The 21,217-nt window shown below is 33.4% G+C and overlaps 2 protein-coding genes across 2 annotated transcripts; one reads left to right on the top strand and one right to left on the bottom strand.

The window, feature by feature from the left end:
• Positions 1-3: 3 nt before the first annotated feature.
• On the bottom strand, positions 4-15,409 carry LOC132724981 (D-3-phosphoglycerate dehydrogenase-like). Its single transcript, XM_060709973.1, has 11 exons — positions 15,190-15,409; positions 10,441-10,592; positions 9,692-9,757; positions 8,517-8,670; positions 8,000-8,132; positions 7,237-7,385; positions 5,056-5,208; positions 4,113-4,245; positions 3,394-3,530; positions 2,358-2,571; positions 4-1,500 (listed from the first exon to the last, which is right to left on the bottom strand). Exons 1-11 carry the CDS (start codon positions 15,328-15,330, stop codon positions 1,343-1,345), a joined length of 1,590 nt encoding a protein of 529 aa, XP_060565956.1. The 5' UTR covers positions 15,331-15,409; the 3' UTR covers positions 4-1,342.
• Positions 15,410-19,741: 4,332 nt separating this feature from the next.
• LOC132724990 (uncharacterized) lies at positions 19,742-20,542 on the top strand. The gene has a single exon (XM_060709984.1). It carries the CDS (start codon positions 19,742-19,744, stop codon positions 20,540-20,542), a length of 801 nt encoding a protein of 266 aa, XP_060565967.1.
• Positions 20,543-21,217: the final 675 nt, after the last annotated feature.

Raw genomic sequence — 21,217 nt, 5'->3', positions numbered from 1 at the left:
AAATGAATTTGTTTTCTTTATTCCTTTATTTCATCACTTGCAAGCTATTCTTAAACATTGTATATTAAACTGTGAAATAGGAAGACATAACATCTTTAACATTTACCTTTGAAATAAAAAAAAAAAATCTCGAGACGGAAAACCAGTCAAGAACAAAACAATATGATTGGGTAATGAATTGCATAAAGTTGAAGAATAATTGGTCGATTAATTGCATAGAATTTAAATAAACCAGAAATATGAATGGTCAGTAATTTGCATAGAGATTAAATAAATCAGAAATATGATTGGTAAATTAAGCGCATAAAGATGAAATTTGCCATCAATTATTTGAATAGAGTTGATATAAACCAGAAATATGATTGGTTAATTACTTGCATAGACATGAAATAAACCAGAAATTTGATTGGTTAATTACTTGCTTATTGAGTTGAAAACAAATATGATTGGTTGATAGAGTTGCGTATATTTGAAATTGACCAATGACAGTGTCGTTCAAGACTGGTTTTATTTTCTCTGTATTCATTACCCTGGAATAGGATAACAAAAGTACACAAATCAAAAACTGCGTAGAAAGTTCTGAACACGTTTTTGCACAGTGACCAAGACAAAATTTTAAAAGCTAAAGTATTGGGTTTTCAAAATAAAATGTAATACACAGAGTCAAGTGTCAAACAAACATAAAATGTAAATGCTTCAAAACTGGCTTATCTAACATGTTACTTTTCCCTGAAAATATAGATTAATATTTCACAACACATAATAAAATGCCCATATTTTCTGCACAAAACAAAACTACTATTCTATTTGTACATTTCTACCCTGCCTTTCTTTCTTGAGAAATTATTTGTAAAATTGGTGAATAGAAATATGTGATGATTTCTAAAATTTCTTGACTTTAATCTAATAGTTATCACTTATTCAGTCCAGAGCTCCTTTCTTGAAATTTTTACAGCATATTTCTTTAGAAAAATAGTCATATTTAATTAACACTTTCATTACTGAAAAAATCCATTCTTAACATTTTACAGCTAATTACTATATTTTTTGTTAAGAAAAAAGACAATTTATCTAACACTCTTAATACTGGAAGAAAACAATAACTTTCTTAACATTTTATAGCTAATTACTATTGTCTTGCTTTAATTTCAATATTCTACTGTCCTTAAAAAACAAAATTAAGGTGAACAAATGCTAAATACATGCTTGCTTTTTTTAGAACAAAAAACACAAGTTGTGGTTTTAAGCTACTGTTTAAGAAAAATGCAATATGCATCATTTATCTCATTTTTAAACCTAGACACAAGTCTCTGATTGGTTAAAATTCTGGCCCTCTGATTGGTTAAAATTCTAACTCAAAAGCTGATTGGACGGTTTTAGAAATGTTGAAAAGTCCATTTGGTGGAGGGGAAGGCAGGTATACAAGACCCCATTGTGAACCACTGGAATCAACCGTAACAGAAACACCTGTAACTACTGCACCATTGCTTGACAGGCTACCTGTAAATAAAACAAGAACTTAATTACATATGTATTATATATAAAATTACATATGAGCAGCGTCACGACAAAATCAACGTAATGCGTTTGCAACCAGCATGGATCCAGACCAGCCTGGGTATCCGCGCAGTCTGATCAGGATCCATGCTGTTCCCTTACAAATCCTATTACTAGTAGAGAAACTGATAGCGAACAGCATGGATCCTGATCAGACTGTGTGGATGCGCAGGCTGGTCTGGATCCATGCTGGTCGCAAAGCTAGTATGTTGGTTTTGTCGTGATGCAGCTCATATATATTATATATAAAATGAGTACTTGCAATTTGAAACACTCAAGCCTAGTCTTATCATGATGTACCAGAAATTCTTTTAGAACAAGATTAACATTTTAGTTGTAATATATGCATATGAATGTATGCATATGAATGTGGAATGAGAAGAGAGGTAACTTTGTTATTTAATGTTGGAAATCCTTGCAGAGTTGCCTCCCTTCCATTATGTTACTTTTACCGTCTCTCATAATTCTGAATAGAATAGCCGTACACAAACAACTCTTCATTTGTAAAATTATGTCATTGAATAGTTTTTATGTTGTTTTGTATGGATGAGACTGAAATAAACATTATACACAAAAATGTATATTATATATATGTAGCACATATCTAACTTAAATTTTAAGTTAAAATCATGAAAAAACATAATTGTTACTTTTTTGGTTCAGTTTTACAAGTACTTTCCTCAACAATGTAAACGTAATATGACCACTTTCCAGCTTTACTGGTGGACCTTAGCTATCACTTTGTGCATTATTTAAAATACGTTATATTTATAATGTACATTAGCTAAACTGTGACATACCTGCAACAGTAGCTAGCAATTTCGGATCACTCTTTGCTTGAAACAGTATAGCTGATCCACTGAGTACAGCTGGGGTAGAGAATTGGGCCCCATTGATACTGATGAGAAGTGCCTGGCCCCCGGATGTGGTCCCTATCAACGTCCGTCCGTCAGCACAAACACTGACCATCTGACTGTACTGAGCTTCCTTGTTCACTTCATACTTACTTTCAACCTAGAAATAACAACATATAAAATAATTTCTTGGTATTTTAGACCTGATAAACTATAAGACAAACGAAAATAATCAAGTATAAATTAACTAAAATTGTGAATGATATTCCGTCTTCAATGGTAAAGCACTATTTCTTATCTACCTACCATTTACAGAAGATATTGGTCAAAAAATAAAGTTGCGGGAAGAAATTACAAAAGGACAAATACATGTTTATGTTCCCAAATTTTTACGGGTAGCATAGAAATTGAATAAACCAACACTGACAGTATAGAGTCAGGTCAGGTTGTACAAATAAGCAGGCTGGCATGCCTCTGTACTGGTGGCAAATGCTAATCGCTTCTGGATCAGGACGGTTAAGAGTTCAAACAGAGACTGGTATAAACCAAGTTTGACTTGAATCTAACAAACAGTGAGAAGATTTTCAAGTGGTATATATTAATGCAAAGCATTATGTACTGAACTGTAATATTTTTCAATTAAAGATTTGTCTATTAATACGAGGATATTGAACTTAATTTATTGATGGAGTCTAATAAAAATATAATGTGAGCCTCTGGTGAGCATAATATTGTTTTATTCAATGAGTTCAATAAATTTACTATTGTATCTACATAAATATAATAAACTATTTTTCACATATTTCAAAATAAGAATGGTTTACTGTTTATAAAGAGTCATTTTTCTTTGAAGTGCCTATAGTGTAACGCTAACATTTATGGCCCTTTTATACTATGTTTTCATAGTGCAAAGGACGTCACGTTAAAATATATGTACAGCCATGCAATACAGTTTTTAGAGGTTGAAGTAAAATAAACACACCTGTATACCCCGTTGTTTGGCTACGGCCGGGGCACTGACTAGATTTAATGCTGCGTCCCCGGCTCCCCCTTCATCAGTCAATAAACCGGAGAGAACCGAAGCTGCGAGATAACTCCCAGCATCCTTCAACCCAGCACCTATAAATAGAATATTTGTCTTTCCGAACTAGTCACCTAAATATTTGCAATTTTCGACACTGACAAATCTTAATCAATGATCAAAGTGACATTATTCTCTTTCTTTTTTTTTGCTGTAAAGTTGAGTTGAATTAGAAATTTATTTCAAAAGTTATGCTATCATAATGGTGATCGACCAATAATAGATATAAATCATTTTTGAATAATGTGTATGATACAGTATAAAACCTACCAAAATTATTTAAAGACTTCCCCTCTCTTATTACGGATTCAGAATAACCTATACATTTGGATCCTTATTATAGGAATATCCATTGGTCACATAGAATTTTCCTTTTTCGTAGTAAAATATAAAATTGAACATATTTATGGCAAAAAGTCAAGTTAGTTTTAGTTTTATCTGTTCACGAAAAAAAAAAAAAAAGAATCAACTATCTAATTCAAGTATTTTTTTTATCTAAGGACATATTACAGGACTTTTGTATTATATTTTTTGTAATCTACACATCAAAATCCACTAAAAACAGAAAAAAACATGCATATTCTTGCGGGGAGACTTTTAAATAACTGAAATCATCTTACCACATGAAGTAATACTGACTCCTTTCTTGGGATCCACACCTAACCTTGCTAATATACTGCCCAGACTTCTCCCTAGATCTACCCATGGCTGAGTATCGGCACTTAATGCATTATGCATAGCATGAGCATTTATCTACAAACAGGTAAGACATTTAAAGCTAGTTACACCAGCAGTATTGCAAATAAAATTATAACAGTTCTATGTTATCGGGAAAGAGCCAAGCCGGCGTGCACTTCTGACAAGACTCTGGTGCTTATACCATTTGTGTGACTATTTGTGGTCAATGTTGGGCAGAAAACCAATCAAGGTAGTGTTTTTCTTTCATAACTTACAGTTTGGTGTCTGCTTTTTTAGCGAATCATCCATACCTAAAATGTTTCTTGTGGAAAAATTAGTGTTTTGTTTTCCCATAAAGTGAAACAGTTTTCAAATTTCTGACTGTTCAAATACTATATGAAAAAATGTACTGATTTTCTTCCTTAAACAAAATTATTATTTGCAGTGGATAGATGACTTTTGGCTAACCTCGTGTCTTACAAACTTAAAGCAACACCAGGGGCCAAAACCACCTCACCTGTTTGAGCTAAGAGATGCATAGACTCCAGTAATTCGAACCCATTTAGTCGCCTCTTACAATCCTACAGTGATAAATGATGGCTGCAATTCTGACGCCTCAAACCCTTTAAGGTTTTGTTTGTTTGTTTGGGTTTTACATCACATCGACACAGTATAGGTCATATCCCGACGTTCCAGCTTCCCTGGTGGAGGAAGACCTCAGGTGCCCTTTCGTGCATTATTTTAGGCACGAACGGGCACCTGTGTAGAACCACCGACGTTCCGTAAGCTAGAAACCCTTTAAGGTAACCCCTCAGCAACAAGGGGGGTGAGGGATATTTAACAATAGTTATGAGGCAAAACTTTTTATATGAACTGTATACTTACTGCACCAAACAGACTTCTACCATGCATCACATCAACAAATTGTTCAGCTATCTCCACGGCAACACGTTTCTGAGCTTCAACGGTGCTAGCTCCTAGATGAGGGGTGGGGATCACTTTAGGGTGCTTAGCTAGGGTATAATCATCTGGGGGCTCCTGTAATGTAAGAGTATATAATTATTTCAAGTGTATAGAACTATACCGCTACTGCCGGTAAATATTTCATTAGAAATAATTTTATACATTTTAAGTACATAAACATTATGATGTATACTTCTCAAGCTCGGGATCGTGGGTTTGAGCTCTATTTGGGTCATAGGCATGTCTTCCAACATGACACTAGTCCTGATTATTTCAAGGAGGCATACTCTGGACTGGTTCAGATAAAAATGTTTTTAAACAAAATCTGATACCATTTGCTTAACTGTTAACTAATTCAAGGGCAGTAACTCTATATTCACTAAATGGCACAATAAGATAAAGTTATACAAGGGATGTAAAAACAATAATCACATGCATTAATCTTGTGTCATAAATATGTGCAACAGCTGCTCAACAGTAAGTCAGTAAGGTAAATCCTATCATCATCATTAGATTAGTACAGATGCTGCCAAATCTTTATTAATGATCACCTTGAAATAGAATACTCCATACAGAATACCTCCATAAATCAATTAACATTCTAGCTCTTTTGTTTACATTTTGATGCAAATAGCCGTACTAGAGCTATTACCTGACAATGAAAGCAAATAATATCTTTAAGGACAACACTAGTCTTATGATCTGAGAAAAAAACTAGAAATGTGTCCATAGGACACGGATTCCCCCACATGCCACTGTTCTGTCAATCTTATGACTCTAGGTCAAATATTTTGGACTACATGTGCCACAAGTTGAAAACTAAAAATCAACAAAGGGCCATAATTCTGTTAAATTTGGTCGCAGAAAAAATTCCTTCCTTTACTACCATCTACACATTAAGGTTGTTCATCCCTGGAAGTTTAAGCAAAATCTGCCATCCGGTTTAAGAGGAATTGCGTTCACAAAATTTCTACATAGTATATAGTGTAAAAATCAACAAAGGGCCATAATTCTGTTAAATTTGGTCGCAGCAAAAATTCCTTCCTTTACTACCATCTACACATTAAGGTTGTTCATCCCTGGAAGTTTAAGCAAAATCTGCCATCCGGTTTAAGAGGAGTTGCGTTCACAAGATTTCGGGACGTACGGACGGACGGACGAACAAGTGCAACGCTATATGCTCCCACTCTGTGGGGGCATAAAAATTTTAGGTTGGGGTGGGAGGGTAGAGGAGTGTTGGATTTTATGTCGCACCAACATTGTATAAGTCATATGACAACTTTCCAACGTTAATTGTGGAATACGACCTCATGTGCTCCTCTGTGCATTATTTCAGGCACAAACAGGCACCCAAGTAGAACCAATGACATTCAGTAACCTAGCTGAATCAGGGCTGCAGATAACATGCGTATTTGCGTTATTACCCAATTAAAATGTCTAAAAACCCAATAGAAATAATAACTAAGGGTAAGAAAAAGTAAATGAATTATTATTTATACAAACTACATTTGAACTGGTGCGTAATGACGAAAATTATTACTTAACGCGTACATCAGGCAGATCATACTGTTTCAGACTGTTTTAACCTTTAAATAATATATAGGGCAACTTGGAAATCTCCTAGGCCAATAAACCATAAAGCAAAGTAGTAAGTAGCTTTTTTATTACCGTTCAAAACCTACAAATGTCTACAATGAAGGTCAAAAATTTTGGGTAAAACGCATGAACTTGTACTTTATAACCCAAATTGGTTGGAGGGGGTAGGGTAAAAAATACAGAAATAACTCAAAGAAAATAGAAAAAACCCAATAGATCACAAAATAAGGGGTAATTACCCAATATACACAAAATGTTATCTGTAGCCCTGGCTGAATAGCTTTCTCACAATAGGCGGGATTCGAACCCGCAGCAGTAATGTAAGTAAGTAATGCCTTCCTTTAACAAGGCTTACAAATTCTATTTCCAGATCTTCCATTTGGGTCTCAGCAAAGGGCTAGTGGTTATAAATAAGTGACCTAAACCACGCGGCCATGGACACTTTTACATAACTAATATCAATGGATGCCTTTACATTAATAATGAACAAACAGTTATCATACATACATTAACATAGACATCTAACCCTGCACCGCCACACTGGCCGGCATCCAATGCCTTCAATAGGGCAGCTTCATCTATGATACCACCTCGAGCACAGTTCACAACCTTCACTCCTTTCTTACACTTGGCAAACACAGCCTCGTTTATCAAATCTGTAACGACATGTGAATTACAGACTCAATTATTTGATTACATAAGTAATGTTTTCTTTTTTTTCTGGTCCTTTGGGATCACTGTTTCTAGCATATTTAATAACAGAATTGAAGACAAGATTGAAGAACCAAATATGACAAACTGAATTAATGTTTCACAGTCTCAAAAACTTTAAATATATCAGCTCCTTTTGAAAAACTATTGCCATGCAAAACATAGATATATTTTACGGTCTGTAAAATTTGTATGTTGGCTCCTTTTATATAACTTAAAGACAAATATACAACTTTAAGACAAAGATATCTGTTTCAAGTCATCAATCCATTTGATCAAACATGCCTTGCATTGAGAGTTTTCTAAGGTAATTACAATGACTTTTAGTATTTTGATATTGATTATAATACCACTCATAACAATGCTGTTGCTGAAATACCCTTGCATGTATTCTAACTTGTTGCCGCTCGGATATAACAATTTTCGAATATAACAATATAAATTTGGCGGTGTTTACTGTCAATATCTCATGCTAAAACTGAACAGCTAACTTACTCTGAAGCCAAATTATTTTATTTTTCATTGACTAAATTTTAAAACAAAAATGAAAGGAACTTACTCCTTGTTTGTGGTATGAGGGGGGTATGGACAGTGATATAATCAGCCAGGGGCCAGATCTTTTCCAGTTCCATCCATTCTGTATCAAACTGTGCACTCACTGACCCTGGTATAATAGGGTCATAACCTATTGTCTGATAAAATAAAAATAGAAAAATTTTTAATTTCAGGTTATGATTAAATTTTCAACCAAATTCACGGACGGCCTTTGACCTGCAATATTAGAAACCGTCTATTACAGATATTTTCAAATTGTCTATGAAAAGTTGCAAACCTATTACTTTTATGTTACATTATACTTTTCATATTGAAACAAAAACATCTTGTTACTTTTTTGTTTCTGTTCTAAAGGTACCCTTTCCACTGCCATGTTTCAAGAATTAACGGTAAATTTGAGTAAATTTTTCAGAATGTTTTCATGTAGGGTTGTATTATACTAACTCTATAGTGCTTTCACACAGACAAAGATATGATTTGAGTGTCCTTATTTTAAGTAATCCAAAATTAATACACATTACCGTCATTCCAAAAGACTGCATTCTAAGAGCCACTTCTTTGCCAATTCTACCAAGCCCGATTATAGCAAGAGTTTTCCCGCTTAATTCTGATCCCATAAAGCTCTTCCTATCCCATGTTCCGGCTCGCATAGTTGCTACAGCATTTGGTATATCTCTACAATAAACAGAGGGGAACATGTACAGCATTCGATTTCTTTTAAGTGCGACTTAGATGTGTTAAAAAACAACAAACACAACCAAAATGCATTTTTCTTGATTTTTAAGAAGTTTCTTTGAAAAATCCTTAAGACATTAAGATGTTGCCCATTGAAGGTACTGTTCATCCCCCAAACCCCCAACAAGCCGCCATTATTATAATTATGATTAACAGGTTTTTTTTTTCATTCTGTAAAACTGGTAAAAAAAACTTTTGACTGATCATATGCTTTACCAATTGAAAATAATGAACTTTAAAAAGTCTACCAATCAATTTGAAAACTTTGATAAACTAGAAATGTGTCCATAGGACACAGGTGCCCCCACCGCGCCACTGTTCTGTCAATCTTTTTACTAAGTCAAGGGAAATAACTCTACAAATACTGGATAAATCCACAAGCGAAACCCCAGGTGCAAATCTAAATATGCTGAGCAACCTGCCCATAAGGTTTAATGACTATCTCAAATCCTTTTTGAGTAACTTGCGACACAAGTTGAAAATTGCAAAATTTTACTAAGTGAAGGGCAATAACTCTAAAAATACTAAATAAATCCCGACAAAAATACCTGGTGCACAACTGCACATGCTGATCAATATTCCTGTAAAGTTACATGACTCTAGGTCAAATACTTTTTGAGTTACGTGTGACACATGTTGAAAATTGCAAAATTTTACTAAGTCAAGGGCAATAACTCTGAAAATACTAAAAATATCCAGACGAAAATACCCAGGTGCACAACTACACATGCTGATCAACATTCCTGTAAAGTTTCATGACTCTAGGTCAAATACTTTTTGAGTAACGTGCGACACAAAAGTGAACGGACGGACGGACGGACAAGGGTAAATCTAAATGCCCGCCACTAACGTGGGGGCACAAAAATTATTTTTTATACTAGTCCTATGCTATCAAATATATTACTAACGGAAATGTTATAAACTTTACTTTCTTTATTTTACTATGAGTTGTCTCCCTTACCTTGACAAACAGCACATCAAGGCACATGTATGTTCAGCAGCACTTAGAGTGTTCCCCCCTGGTGTACTGAAATATACATATACAAATCTATATAGTTACTTTATCCCATTGAACATTATCTAAAATAAATTGATTCAAGCCAATTATAGCTACTAACCTAACCCATGCACAGTTTTTCTTTTTTTTCCATCTCAAACTTCATATAAACTTTAAACAAGAGGGCCAAGATGGCCCTAGATCGCTCACCTGACCAAGTTTGCTGACAATTAAGTCATAAATGTGACCACTAGAGTGTTAACGAAAAAATGTGGAAGGACGACAGACAACTGATGATGGACATTAACGATCCAAAAAGCTCACCCTCAGCTAGCTCAGGTGAGCTAAATATAATCTCACTAAAGGTTAACAAAAATTAGTGGGGGCGTAGCCTAGTTGTTAACATGTCAGACTACTAATCTAAGGATTGCTGATCGCATGGGTTCAGACCCTGTCAGGGACAAGCCGTTGTTTCCTTGAGCAAGCAGCTTTACATTCATTGCTTAGTACTGGTTGGTTTGAGGAACGGATTCATGAGTGTTATCAATAAGCATAAAGCTTCCAACACAATCAAACTAAAATAAATTTGTATAAACTAAAGGTTTAGAACGTTATCCGTAACCGTGCAATAGTTTTACATACCAGTATAAGAAAATTCTAAAAGCTTTTCTCACTTGATTAAGGTGCGTTATAACACCTTAACCTAAACATACTTCATAACAATTATCCCTCGTTTAGTTGCGGCATCACAGTCAATGTTGTCTACCCCTGTACCAGCTCGGCCTATGATCTTCAAGTTAGTGGCAGCATTTATAACATCTGCAGTTACTTTAGTTGCTGAGCGAACAATCAACCCATCATATTTCTAAAAAAAAAAAAAAAAAATAATAAAATATGTGACTTTCATTAATACCATCAAACTTGCTCATTTAACTCTCACAGGAGTTAACATGTACAAGTACAATAATACATAAGGGGTGGCATATCATCATGGTTGATAACCTGAGAAGAGGGATAGCAAATTATTATGGCTGACAAGTAGAGATGAGGGGTGGCATATCATCATGGCTGACAAAAAGAGATTGGGGGTAGCATGCAATCATGGCTGATGACCTGAGATGAAGGGTAGCACAATCATCATCATGGCTGACAACCAAAGAGGGGTAGTAGCATATAATCATGGCTGACACATAGAGATAAGGGGTAGCATATCATCATGGCTGACAACGAGAGACAAGGGGTAGCATATCATTATGGCTGACAACCAGAGATGAGGGGTGGCAGATTATCATGGCTGAAAAGTAGGGACGAGGGACAGCTGAGCATATAATCATGGCTGACATGTAGAGATAAGGGAGAGCTGAGCATATAATCATGGCTGACAACCAGATATGAAGGGTAGCATGTTATCATGTCTGACAACAAGAAAATCAGATGAGGGGATCACATCATCATGGCTGACAACCAGAAAATGATTAATGGTAACATTTCATTACCAGATATCAAAACCTGAAATCAAATTCCAACAACTGAGAATGGAATTTACCCACACATTTGATAAAATTTTCAATTTCAATTCAATTTAATGTGAAATGGTACATTGCATAAGCTATCTATAGTAACAGCTTTTTGTCTATCAGTCAATTAAATTTGCATATCACTGTTTTGGGACACACATGCCTGATTTAAAATTTATGTCCTTGAAAATGTTATCCTTGAAAGCTTTCAAAAGTATCTTCGTTGATGTCTATTTAAAGTTCAATGTTAGAATGATCTGGTGTTATTTCTCACATTGGAAAATTTCTGTCAGCAGAAACCTTTCAAATATCAACATTTATCAATCATCACTATCTTTAACATGACTTTATCTCAGCACATATTAAAGGGACACAACTGCTACAGCATATATGGACATTTAAAGGCCCATTATGCCTAAAAAAAATTTTTTGTTTTGTTTTTGTTTCTCGATATCTTTAAATTTTTGGTGTCCTGTTAAAGTTTCTCAAAGGTTACAAGTTAATGTAATTGGCTAATTACCTGAACCATCTTTTGATTCTCTTGCTTTGATTTAGCAATTAATAAAGTTATATTGTTTAGTTTTTTATATGAAAGTCAAAATACTACCTAGCTTGTTTACATTTTGTTACCTTTATGATAAAAAGTTTTATATTCAGCCCTTATTTCTCAGGTGATAAGCATGAAACATGCTTTAAAACATTCTTTATAAACATCAAAATACTCATGTCTAAGGAAAAACTTATTTTGTTTCATCTGAGGCACAATGTGCCTTTAAAATTTTTTTATTAAAGTAGTATAAATTGCTCAAATATTCATATATTTTCACCTTAACATTTGTTTTTTACCTATCTCATCTTGGTAAAGGAAACAAAAGTATATGCTAACTAATGCTAACTGTTATGCAAACACTTTATCTAAAAGTATGCCATGGCTTTCACTCATAGTCGTGATAATGCATAAGTTTATGTAACAATCTAATCTTATACATGCTACACTGTTTCTTAAACATAAATTTAAGTTTGCTATCAATATTGTAATAGTACATTGTATCTTAACCTACAATCTATGAGTCATTTAATCATTAATTCATACTTGTCTTATCTTCAAGTAAGAAAATAATTTTTTTTTATATTTGGGAACATCATCATAAACATTAGGCACTCAGTATGGGCCTCAACAAAATTTAGTCTATTTATAGATGACCTGGTGATCTTAATATAGAAGAGTAAATTTCCATCAAATTCGCATGGCTGATATATTTAGCTGAGTTAACAAAAACACACAATGAATCAAAGTTTAAAGTGACCTGAACATGTCAAATTGTATTGCGTAGTACAACACATGTTGACTTGCAGAGGGTTGTATGAAAATAAGCTAATGAGTTTATATGTACTTTAAAGTTATATATTGTGACCCAGGTAAAATCATATATAGCATAGCATCATAAAATAAACTAGGATCTAGGTAAAGGCCTGTAAAAGATGTATGTAGAAACTAGGCTAAAAACATAATTATGGTATAGGTTAAAAAAAACCAATACAATCTTCTCCCATATGCATGTACATGTAATAAACTATGTGCCTATTAATTTTGTACAGGGAAAAAATTATGATATCAACTCTGTAAAAAATGTTAAAAGTTATACATTTTAAATGGAAATTTTCCCAGTAGATCTACTGGTATAAATTAATTTAAAAATGCATATTCAAAATAAATTAAAAATTTTCCTTTTCACAAGTAAATTGCATGGAAAACAATTATGGAAAATAACAAAAAATTAACTTTATCACTAGTTATGATTAATTATCTTTTAAATTTTGGTCATTCGTATTAATTAAATATTTACGTGCAAAAAAGTCTTACATTACTTAAGAGCTACCTTATGTGCACTTTACTCACTTAAAGTGCTTGACCCACAAACCTTGCCTTTAATTCACTGACAATTTGAGCTTAATTGATTACCTTCAAAATAAGCTGACTTTGTTGTTTTTTATGATAGATCTTTAAAATTCTATATTTTTTGTGTAAAATAAATTTTAACACATGTTTCTAGTGTAAAACAAATTCTAAATTGTCTTTCTACTAAGTATAAAACTCAGAGCCCTATGGACATTTCTTAAGTACATAAAGTGGAATAGTTCAATAAAAGTTCATGTTATAGTTCTGGCTCATAGTGACCTACAAGTATGACCCTTACATGATGTGTGAAATTTCAAGTGAATACTAACATACTAGTTGTAAATGATATAAACATGAAGTTACACATGCAAAACCTTAACCAAAACCTTAAAGGCCAGAGTGAGTAGGTATGACCCTGTATTCTTCAAATAGCCCAGCTCAAAACGGGGACAACACCTAGATATTTGGAATGGTATAGAAATATCAAGAGTTAGAATAAAGCAATCACATTGTACTAAACAAATCCTCAATGGCCTAGAGATACACGTACAAGATTTTGTAAACAACTCAAGTTAGCGATAGCTAAGTTAGTTAGACCACTGGCTATCACTCCTGAGGTCCTGGGTTCGATCCAGGGCAACACCCTTGGGATTTATCAGAGATATTTTCAGTGTCTCTCACCTACCTAGAGGTGTACTGGTAAAAAATCCAGGTAATCCTCGCAAGTATCAGTGCTATACACTGGGCATGTAAAATAACCAATGGGCCTATTCAATAAGAGTTAGGGAATGGTACCTGGATTCCCTTGTATCTCAAAGCTGTCTCTCAATTCAATTCAATGTATACCTGCTTACTGTAACCGTAAACAATTACAAGCAGTATGGTGTAGATGTAGATGTAGAGTTTATGTTTTATGCTTTATATCAACTTTTATGCAATCTAGTTAAAGCAGACGCAGCATGTAGAGTTTTGTGTAATCTGCATTAATTATTCAGTACATGGGACATACATCAGCATTTATTTAGTTATGCGTTAAACCATGTTGACTGTATTTATATTTAAAATCCAAATCCTGACTATTTGAATGTTAACTTAGGAGGATAACTGTTGGATGAGATGCGAAACAGTGATTTCAGTATCCAGTGAATCCAATAAATGATACAGTGATATCAGTAAATGATAGTGATCCCAGTATCCAGTGAATCCAGTAAATGGTGCAGAGATCCCAGTAAATGATACAGTGAATCCAGTAAATGATACAGTGAATCCAGTAAATGATACAGTGAATCCAGTATCCAGTGAATCCAATAAATGATACAGTGATATCAGTAAATGATAGTGATCCCAGTATCCAGTGAATCCAGTAAATGGTGCAGAGATCCCAGTAAATGATACAGTGAATCCAGTAAATGATACAGTGAATCCAATAAATGATAGTGAATCCAATAAATGATACAGTGAATCCAGTAAATGATACAGTGATCCCAGTAAATGATACAGTGAATCCAGTAAATGATAAGGTGAATCCAGTAAATGATACAGTGAATCCAATAAATGAAACAGTGAATCCAGTATATGATACAGTGAATCCAGTAAATGATACAATGAATCCAGTATCAAGTAAATCCAGTAAATACTACAGTGATCCCAGTAAATGATACAGTGAATCCAGTTAATGATACAGAGTTTCAAGTAAATGATACAATAAATTCAGTATCAAGTGAATCCAGTAAATAATACAGTGATCCCAGTAAATGATATAGTGATCCCAGTATCCAGTGATTCCAGTAAATGAGACAGTGATCCCAGTAAATGATATAGTGATTCCAGTAAACAGTGGATCCACAGGGATTTCCAGTAAGCGATACAGTGATTCTATTTCACAGTTAATCATACACACCCATCAGCAAGAAAAAATTTAATACAAGACAGTGGTGTTAAATGGTCAGAATTGGGGAGCTAAATATACTTTTTACGCATATATGATATTAAATGAAGCGAAGGAATTGAAAGAAAACACAGATATAAAATATAGAAAAAAGTACCGAAATTTCAGCAAGAAACTTCTCCTTGTCTGTGCGTAGTTTTGTATCTTTGACAACCTCAATTCCATTTTCCTTTAGGACCTCCACACATCTTGGGTCAATTTCGTCACTAATAAACACCCGTTTTAATTCTATTACCATGATTATTTCCAATAAGCACACGGAGCATCAGATCTAACCGGCTTATTTTGCAAAAATGACACGTGAAAAAGGGGGAGAACTCTCACTGATTTTGAACACTATAAATTATCTGGCAGACCGGAGGCCCGTAGGGGGGTAAATTTTAACTGATAAAATTTATCTAAAAATGATAAATTATTTATATAAGAAATTTACATGTATACCAACTAAAATTGAAAATATTTGAATACAAATGCTTGAATATTTAAATATTATCTTTGAAATTAAGACACTGACCTAATTAAATGTCTTTTAATTGTGTTAATTATTTTAACGTAGTTTTTGATGTTTAATGTAGATTTCTTTAAATTTTAAATGAAAATATTAAAATTTCAGTATAAGATGAAATTTTTCTGTACATTTTTGGTATTTTTTTTATTTATAGATTAAACCCGTTGAAAAAGGCAGGTTGGATTTTTCTTTTCCTTATGAGCGCATTTCCAATTGCTAGTTAATGGTTCTATATGTTAATCACAGTCTCCTTAGGCGTCCCCAGGGCTCAGTCTTAGGATCTATCTTGTCTCTTATCGATATAAATGATCTTCCTGACTTTGTAAATCACTCTTTTGTTTGACTTCTTGCAGACGACATAACTGTGCATCTTTCTTTATTAACCCATGTTTTTATGCCAAAATTATCATAGCAATATCATAACTAATGAATTTAAAAGAAGTTTCAAGTTTAATTTCGTTATTAATGCATGTTGTGTTGTTCACATACTAGTCATATAGTTCTAAATGGACTAGAATGGTAGAAAGTGACGACCTTTCTAATCAGAACGTTACAAATAACGCAGAACATTACATAAATGTTAAACATAGACTGCTCTTAACCAGTTATACAGTTACTTTTGTACTTAATTTCGAAATATTTTTTTAAACCGAAAAATTCTTTAATTTGCACAATTTAAAAATTTAAAATTTGCCCAATGTTTACCAATTTCATAAAGGTCTTAAATTTTATTTTAAATTTTAAGGAATTTTAGTTAATTAAATAAAAATGAAAATTTGGGCAGGGAGTTATTTTCTAAAGGTATTTGCCCTCTGCATAGATGGAAAAAGTTTAAAGAACAATACAAAGGGAAAAAAGAAAAACAAATGGGATGTCATACATGTAACCCCACTCAGCTCAAAAAGTTTTGAAAGTTGAAAATAACCCAAAGGACATATTTGTATATAGTGTAAGGGGAATGGACTTAGAATTAAATTTCTGATTTAGGAAAAATGTTTTTTTTCCCAAAAATACATATTTTGTGAAATTCAATGATTGGACCCGTCCCCCTTTTAAAAAGTTTAAATACAAAGGGTTTTTAATACATGTTTAGCTCAAAAAAGTTTTGAATAAATTTTGGCCCTTAGGTATCTTTTCGCTGTGCAGGTCTTCTCAATAAAGTCCATCTACCTTTGAAGCTTGAACTTGATGGTAAAAATACTTTCCAAACGAGCACTGGAGTGTACCAATCACTGACGGACCGCTAGTGCCAATCTACCTACGTGCCCGTTTGTTCCACCAACAGTAAAGCTGGAAAGTTGGCATATGACCCACACAGTGTTGATGCGACGTAAAACCCAGCAGCAAAAAAAAAAAAAAAAAAAAAACAACAAAAAACAAAAAAAAAAAAACACTTTCAAGTTATGCTCAAGAAAAATTGTGGGACGGACAGACAGATGAAGGAGCCAAATAACAGCGGACGGAGACTATTATATCACCTGGCGAAGGAAAACTTGGTTCGAAATTCACAATTAAGCCTTAACCTGCTGAGCCCAGCTTTGATAGGCTCGGTTAAACAGAACAGTCAAAAACTAACCGTTTAGGAAATAGATATCAATTTTGAGTGCATTGTTGTTTGAAAAATGAAAGGCTAAAAATTAAAAGCCCCTGGTAAAAAGAAAGGGGGAAAATTTCTTCGGGGGTGATTATTTCCCAATATTTGAACAAAACGACTTATTTAAAAATAACAAAGCAAAAAAAATTAAATCTAAATTTCCCTTCTTAATTTACCAAAATGAAAGAATCGATTTAAAATTTGTTAACCTTAAGAATTTAAGGGGAAGGGAAATTTTTCCCCCCGTTTATTTCGTTTATATCGTCAATGACGCATAAGGGATGTAAGCTTCCCTTTTTTTGGATGGCGTATGTGTTAAATTGTGTAAATTGGGATTGACATTTATTTGTTTTATAGGGAAAAAAGTTTTAAATGTTAGAATTTTGTTTTATCAAGGGTTGGGGTTAAAATTTCAACCCGCACGAAACCGAACGACTGTTTAACCCAAAGATTTCTTATCTAGCGAGAAGGTTATTTAAATAAAATAAAAATAATTGTAGGAAATTGCTTTTTTAATGTGGCTTTTTTTGCAACTAAAACCCGGGAAAAAAAAAACAATAAAAATTTTTATATGTTAATTTTTTTAAAAAACCCGACACTTTTTAATAAAAAAGGTTGGAATTTTTTATTTTTTTAATTATATTTAAAAAATTTTTTTTTTTAAAAAATTTAAACTTTGTTTTAAAACAAACAGTGTCAGACAAAGGTTTAACTTTTTTCTTATGTAATAAAAAAATTCCCTGACAAAAAAATGTTTTCTTTTTACACTTATTAAAATTAAAATATTTGAAAAAAAAATTGTTTAATTTTTTTACTTTTTACATTTTACACCAAAAATCAGTAAAATAAAAAAGAAAAAAAAAGATGGGGGTTTTAATATGGCTCCCTGGGAAAATTTTAATTGTCCCTGACATGGAAAAGTAAAATTTATTATTATGAAGATTTTTGGCAGGTTATTTCTGGCCCCTTAATTTAAAAAAGTTCCTTTAGCCCCCAGGTGTTTGATTCACTGTGCTATGGGAAAATTAAAATTTGCTTTGGAAATCATGGTTGCTATAATAATTTACATTTTTTATGGGAAATTTAAAAGGTTTCTATTTAAGTCCCTTTATCTGTGGGGAAAATAAACCCTTTTTTCTTTAGATGGGGATTTTTAAAAAAATTTTTTCTACTTTTTTATTGCATTTTAAGGGAAAATTTGTTTCCCCGGGCGGGGGATGTTTTACCTTTATTCTATAAATTTTAACAATTTTTTTTAAAGGTACCTGAGTAGAAAACTGGCTTGGGGATCATGCAGGGGGGTCGAGAAACAAAAACATATAGATTTTTTTGTTATTAATTTGGTTTTCCCCCTTTGTTGGCCTGTCCCGAAGACATTTTAAATTTTATATGCCAAAAAACTTGTTTATATTTTCGTTCTCAAAATTTTTTCTTTTGACCCTATCCATAAGCGGGAAAATTTAAATTTTTGGAAAGGTTTTTATATAAAAATTAACATTTTTATTGGTTTAAAAAATTAAAATTGTAAAATTTTTAGGAACAATATCATCAGGCAGTCCCCTAACATCGGCACCAAGGGCCGCATTCGAAAGGGCGCTTTTGGGAGCGAAGCCGATAAATGTAAAATTTTTGAAATTTTAGTTTCATATTTTTGTGGTTTTTGGGTAAAAGGTTGCATTTTTTTTTTCCAAGGGGGAAATTTCCCCCCAATTTTTTTTTTTTTATAAGTTGGGAGTATTTAAATTTTAAATTTTTAAAAAAACATTTCTATTTAAAATTTTTTTAAAACCCTTTTGAATATTTAAAAAATTTTTTTTTTTTTTGTCAAGAAAACGGATTTTATTATTTTTTGTTTAGGGTATTTTTTGGGTTTAAGGGGTATTTTACTTTAAAATTTTTATAGTCGAAGTAAATTTTGTTTTTCTTATTGGGGTTTTTAATGAAAATTTATTTAATGTTATTGTAAAATTTGGTTTAAATTTCTAAAATAACCGTTTTGCTAGCTTTTTTGTGGAAATTTTTGTAGTCAAAAATATTTATATATAGGGAAAGATACAAATTTACATGCAGAGTTTCACTTATCCCACGAACGACTTTGACGACTTTTACGACTGCGCCGTGCACGGACAGTCCCGTACAGTTATTGAACATAATCAATCCCAGATATTGAGAAGGATATTGAAGGTCATCCCAGATAGTGAAAAGTTATTGAACGCTTTCTTGAAATTGTTGACCCCAGTTATTGAAAACTTATTGAACAGTTATATCAGCGTAATTCACTATTAAAGTGACCTTACAGATTGAGATTTTTCTCGTCATCAGTGAATATGGCTTCGACAGAGAACCCAATCGTTGCGGAGAAGAGCAAAATTACAAAGATGTAAATCAAGGCTTGCTAAACTTTCGAAGGGTATAAGTTTGCGCGTAAATGAGAAAGACAGTATCTCGTATGTACGTGAATTAAGGGAAGAAATGAACGAGTGCTGGAAGGAATTTGAATTTGAAAGAAACATGACAGTCTAGAAATATTCTCACATGAAGAACAATATGGAAAAAAAACGCTCACGCGACGTCACAAATGCAGAATTGGACTCATTGTTAGTACAATTCCAAGAATATATTGCTGCAAATAAGGACAGTTTGGCATCTTCAGTAAGTGAAAATGGAGGAAGCGAATTAACTGAAAACTCGAGATCATCCTCGAAGAGAAGACGTCAGCTTGCAGAGTTAAAGGTGGATCAGACAAGAAAACGTCACGAGCTGCAGAGAAAAATGCAAGAGTTGAATAATCAACAGGCAGAGTTGCAGCGAGAACTTGAACTGCAATCAGTTCAAGACCAGTTAGCGAGGTCCGAGTTGGATGATGAAAGTGACTCTGGTTCGAGCCCGAGCGAACGCGTTCGAAAATCCGTGTTGCCTGAAAAGACATTAAGATCACAGGAAAGAGTGCAGGAGTACGTTGATCAAATCACACAGACAAAGCTTACTACAGAGACGGAGCCACTTGTACAAGGACCTATTTGTGATGCACAATTTTTCCAAGGACTTAAAGCAATGACCGTTAGCGCGCAGGAGAGTCTCAACCTGCCAAAACCCGAACTGTTTACATTTAATAGAAATCCGGCGGATTTTAGTCAATTCATCTGTAATTTTGAGACAAATATAGAATCAAGGATAAATGACAATAGGTTAAAACTAAGCTATTTAATTCAGTTTTGTCAAGGTGACGCTAAGCGTAGTATTGAGGATTGTGTTGTGTTGCCGACCGAGGAGGGATTTGAACGAGCGAAACCGATATTAAAATCTAGGTATGGTCAGCCACATTTAGTTGCAAGATCACATGTTTAGAAATTAATCAAAGGCAATAGTATTAAAAATAATGACATATAGGGTCTCATGAATCTGTCTCTTGACATGGAAAAATGTCAGATCAATTTATCACAAGTACGGTTCATGCCGGATCTTAATAACACTGAAAATCTTAGAAATATTGTTCGCAGATTTTAATATTAGGTCGAAATATGTCGAGCGAGCAACCCGCTTAATTGAACAGGGAATGGAACCATTATTTGATGATCTTCTTACCTTTGTAAAAGAGAGGGCCACAGTTGCAAATACTATGTAAAGTATGACAACAGCAGTCTGAAAATGTCCGTATGGAGGCCGTAAAATGCCCCAGCATAAAAATCAGTGTCTTTATATTGTCTGGTCCTTTAGGATCATGTTATAACAATAGAATACCAATGTGCCAATGATAGTGTGGCATGAGAGATGTTGCATATTTCATAACATCCCATAAATAGACTCTTATCAAACCCAGTCTTCTATTATTATATTGCATTGTTACATTCTGTGTTTCCAATGGATATCCTTTTACATTACAACTAATGTATTTTTGAAATTATTTTAAACATTTTATTTCAGGTAAGATATGAAAGAAGAGACTGCGCATTCCATGAATGAACGCTTAATTCAGAATGAGCACAATTTACTGATAGTGTCCATGATGTATACAGAAGCATG

Source organism: Ruditapes philippinarum, unplaced genomic scaffold (assembly GCF_026571515.1).
Source record: "Ruditapes philippinarum isolate M1 unplaced genomic scaffold, ASM2657151v2 ctg732_1_1_1_1, whole genome shotgun sequence".
Classification (NCBI taxonomy): Eukaryota; Metazoa; Mollusca; class Bivalvia; order Venerida; family Veneridae; genus Ruditapes; species Ruditapes philippinarum.
Note: the sequence above shows the minus strand (reverse complement) of the source record. Positions and strands in the feature narration are given on the sequence as shown.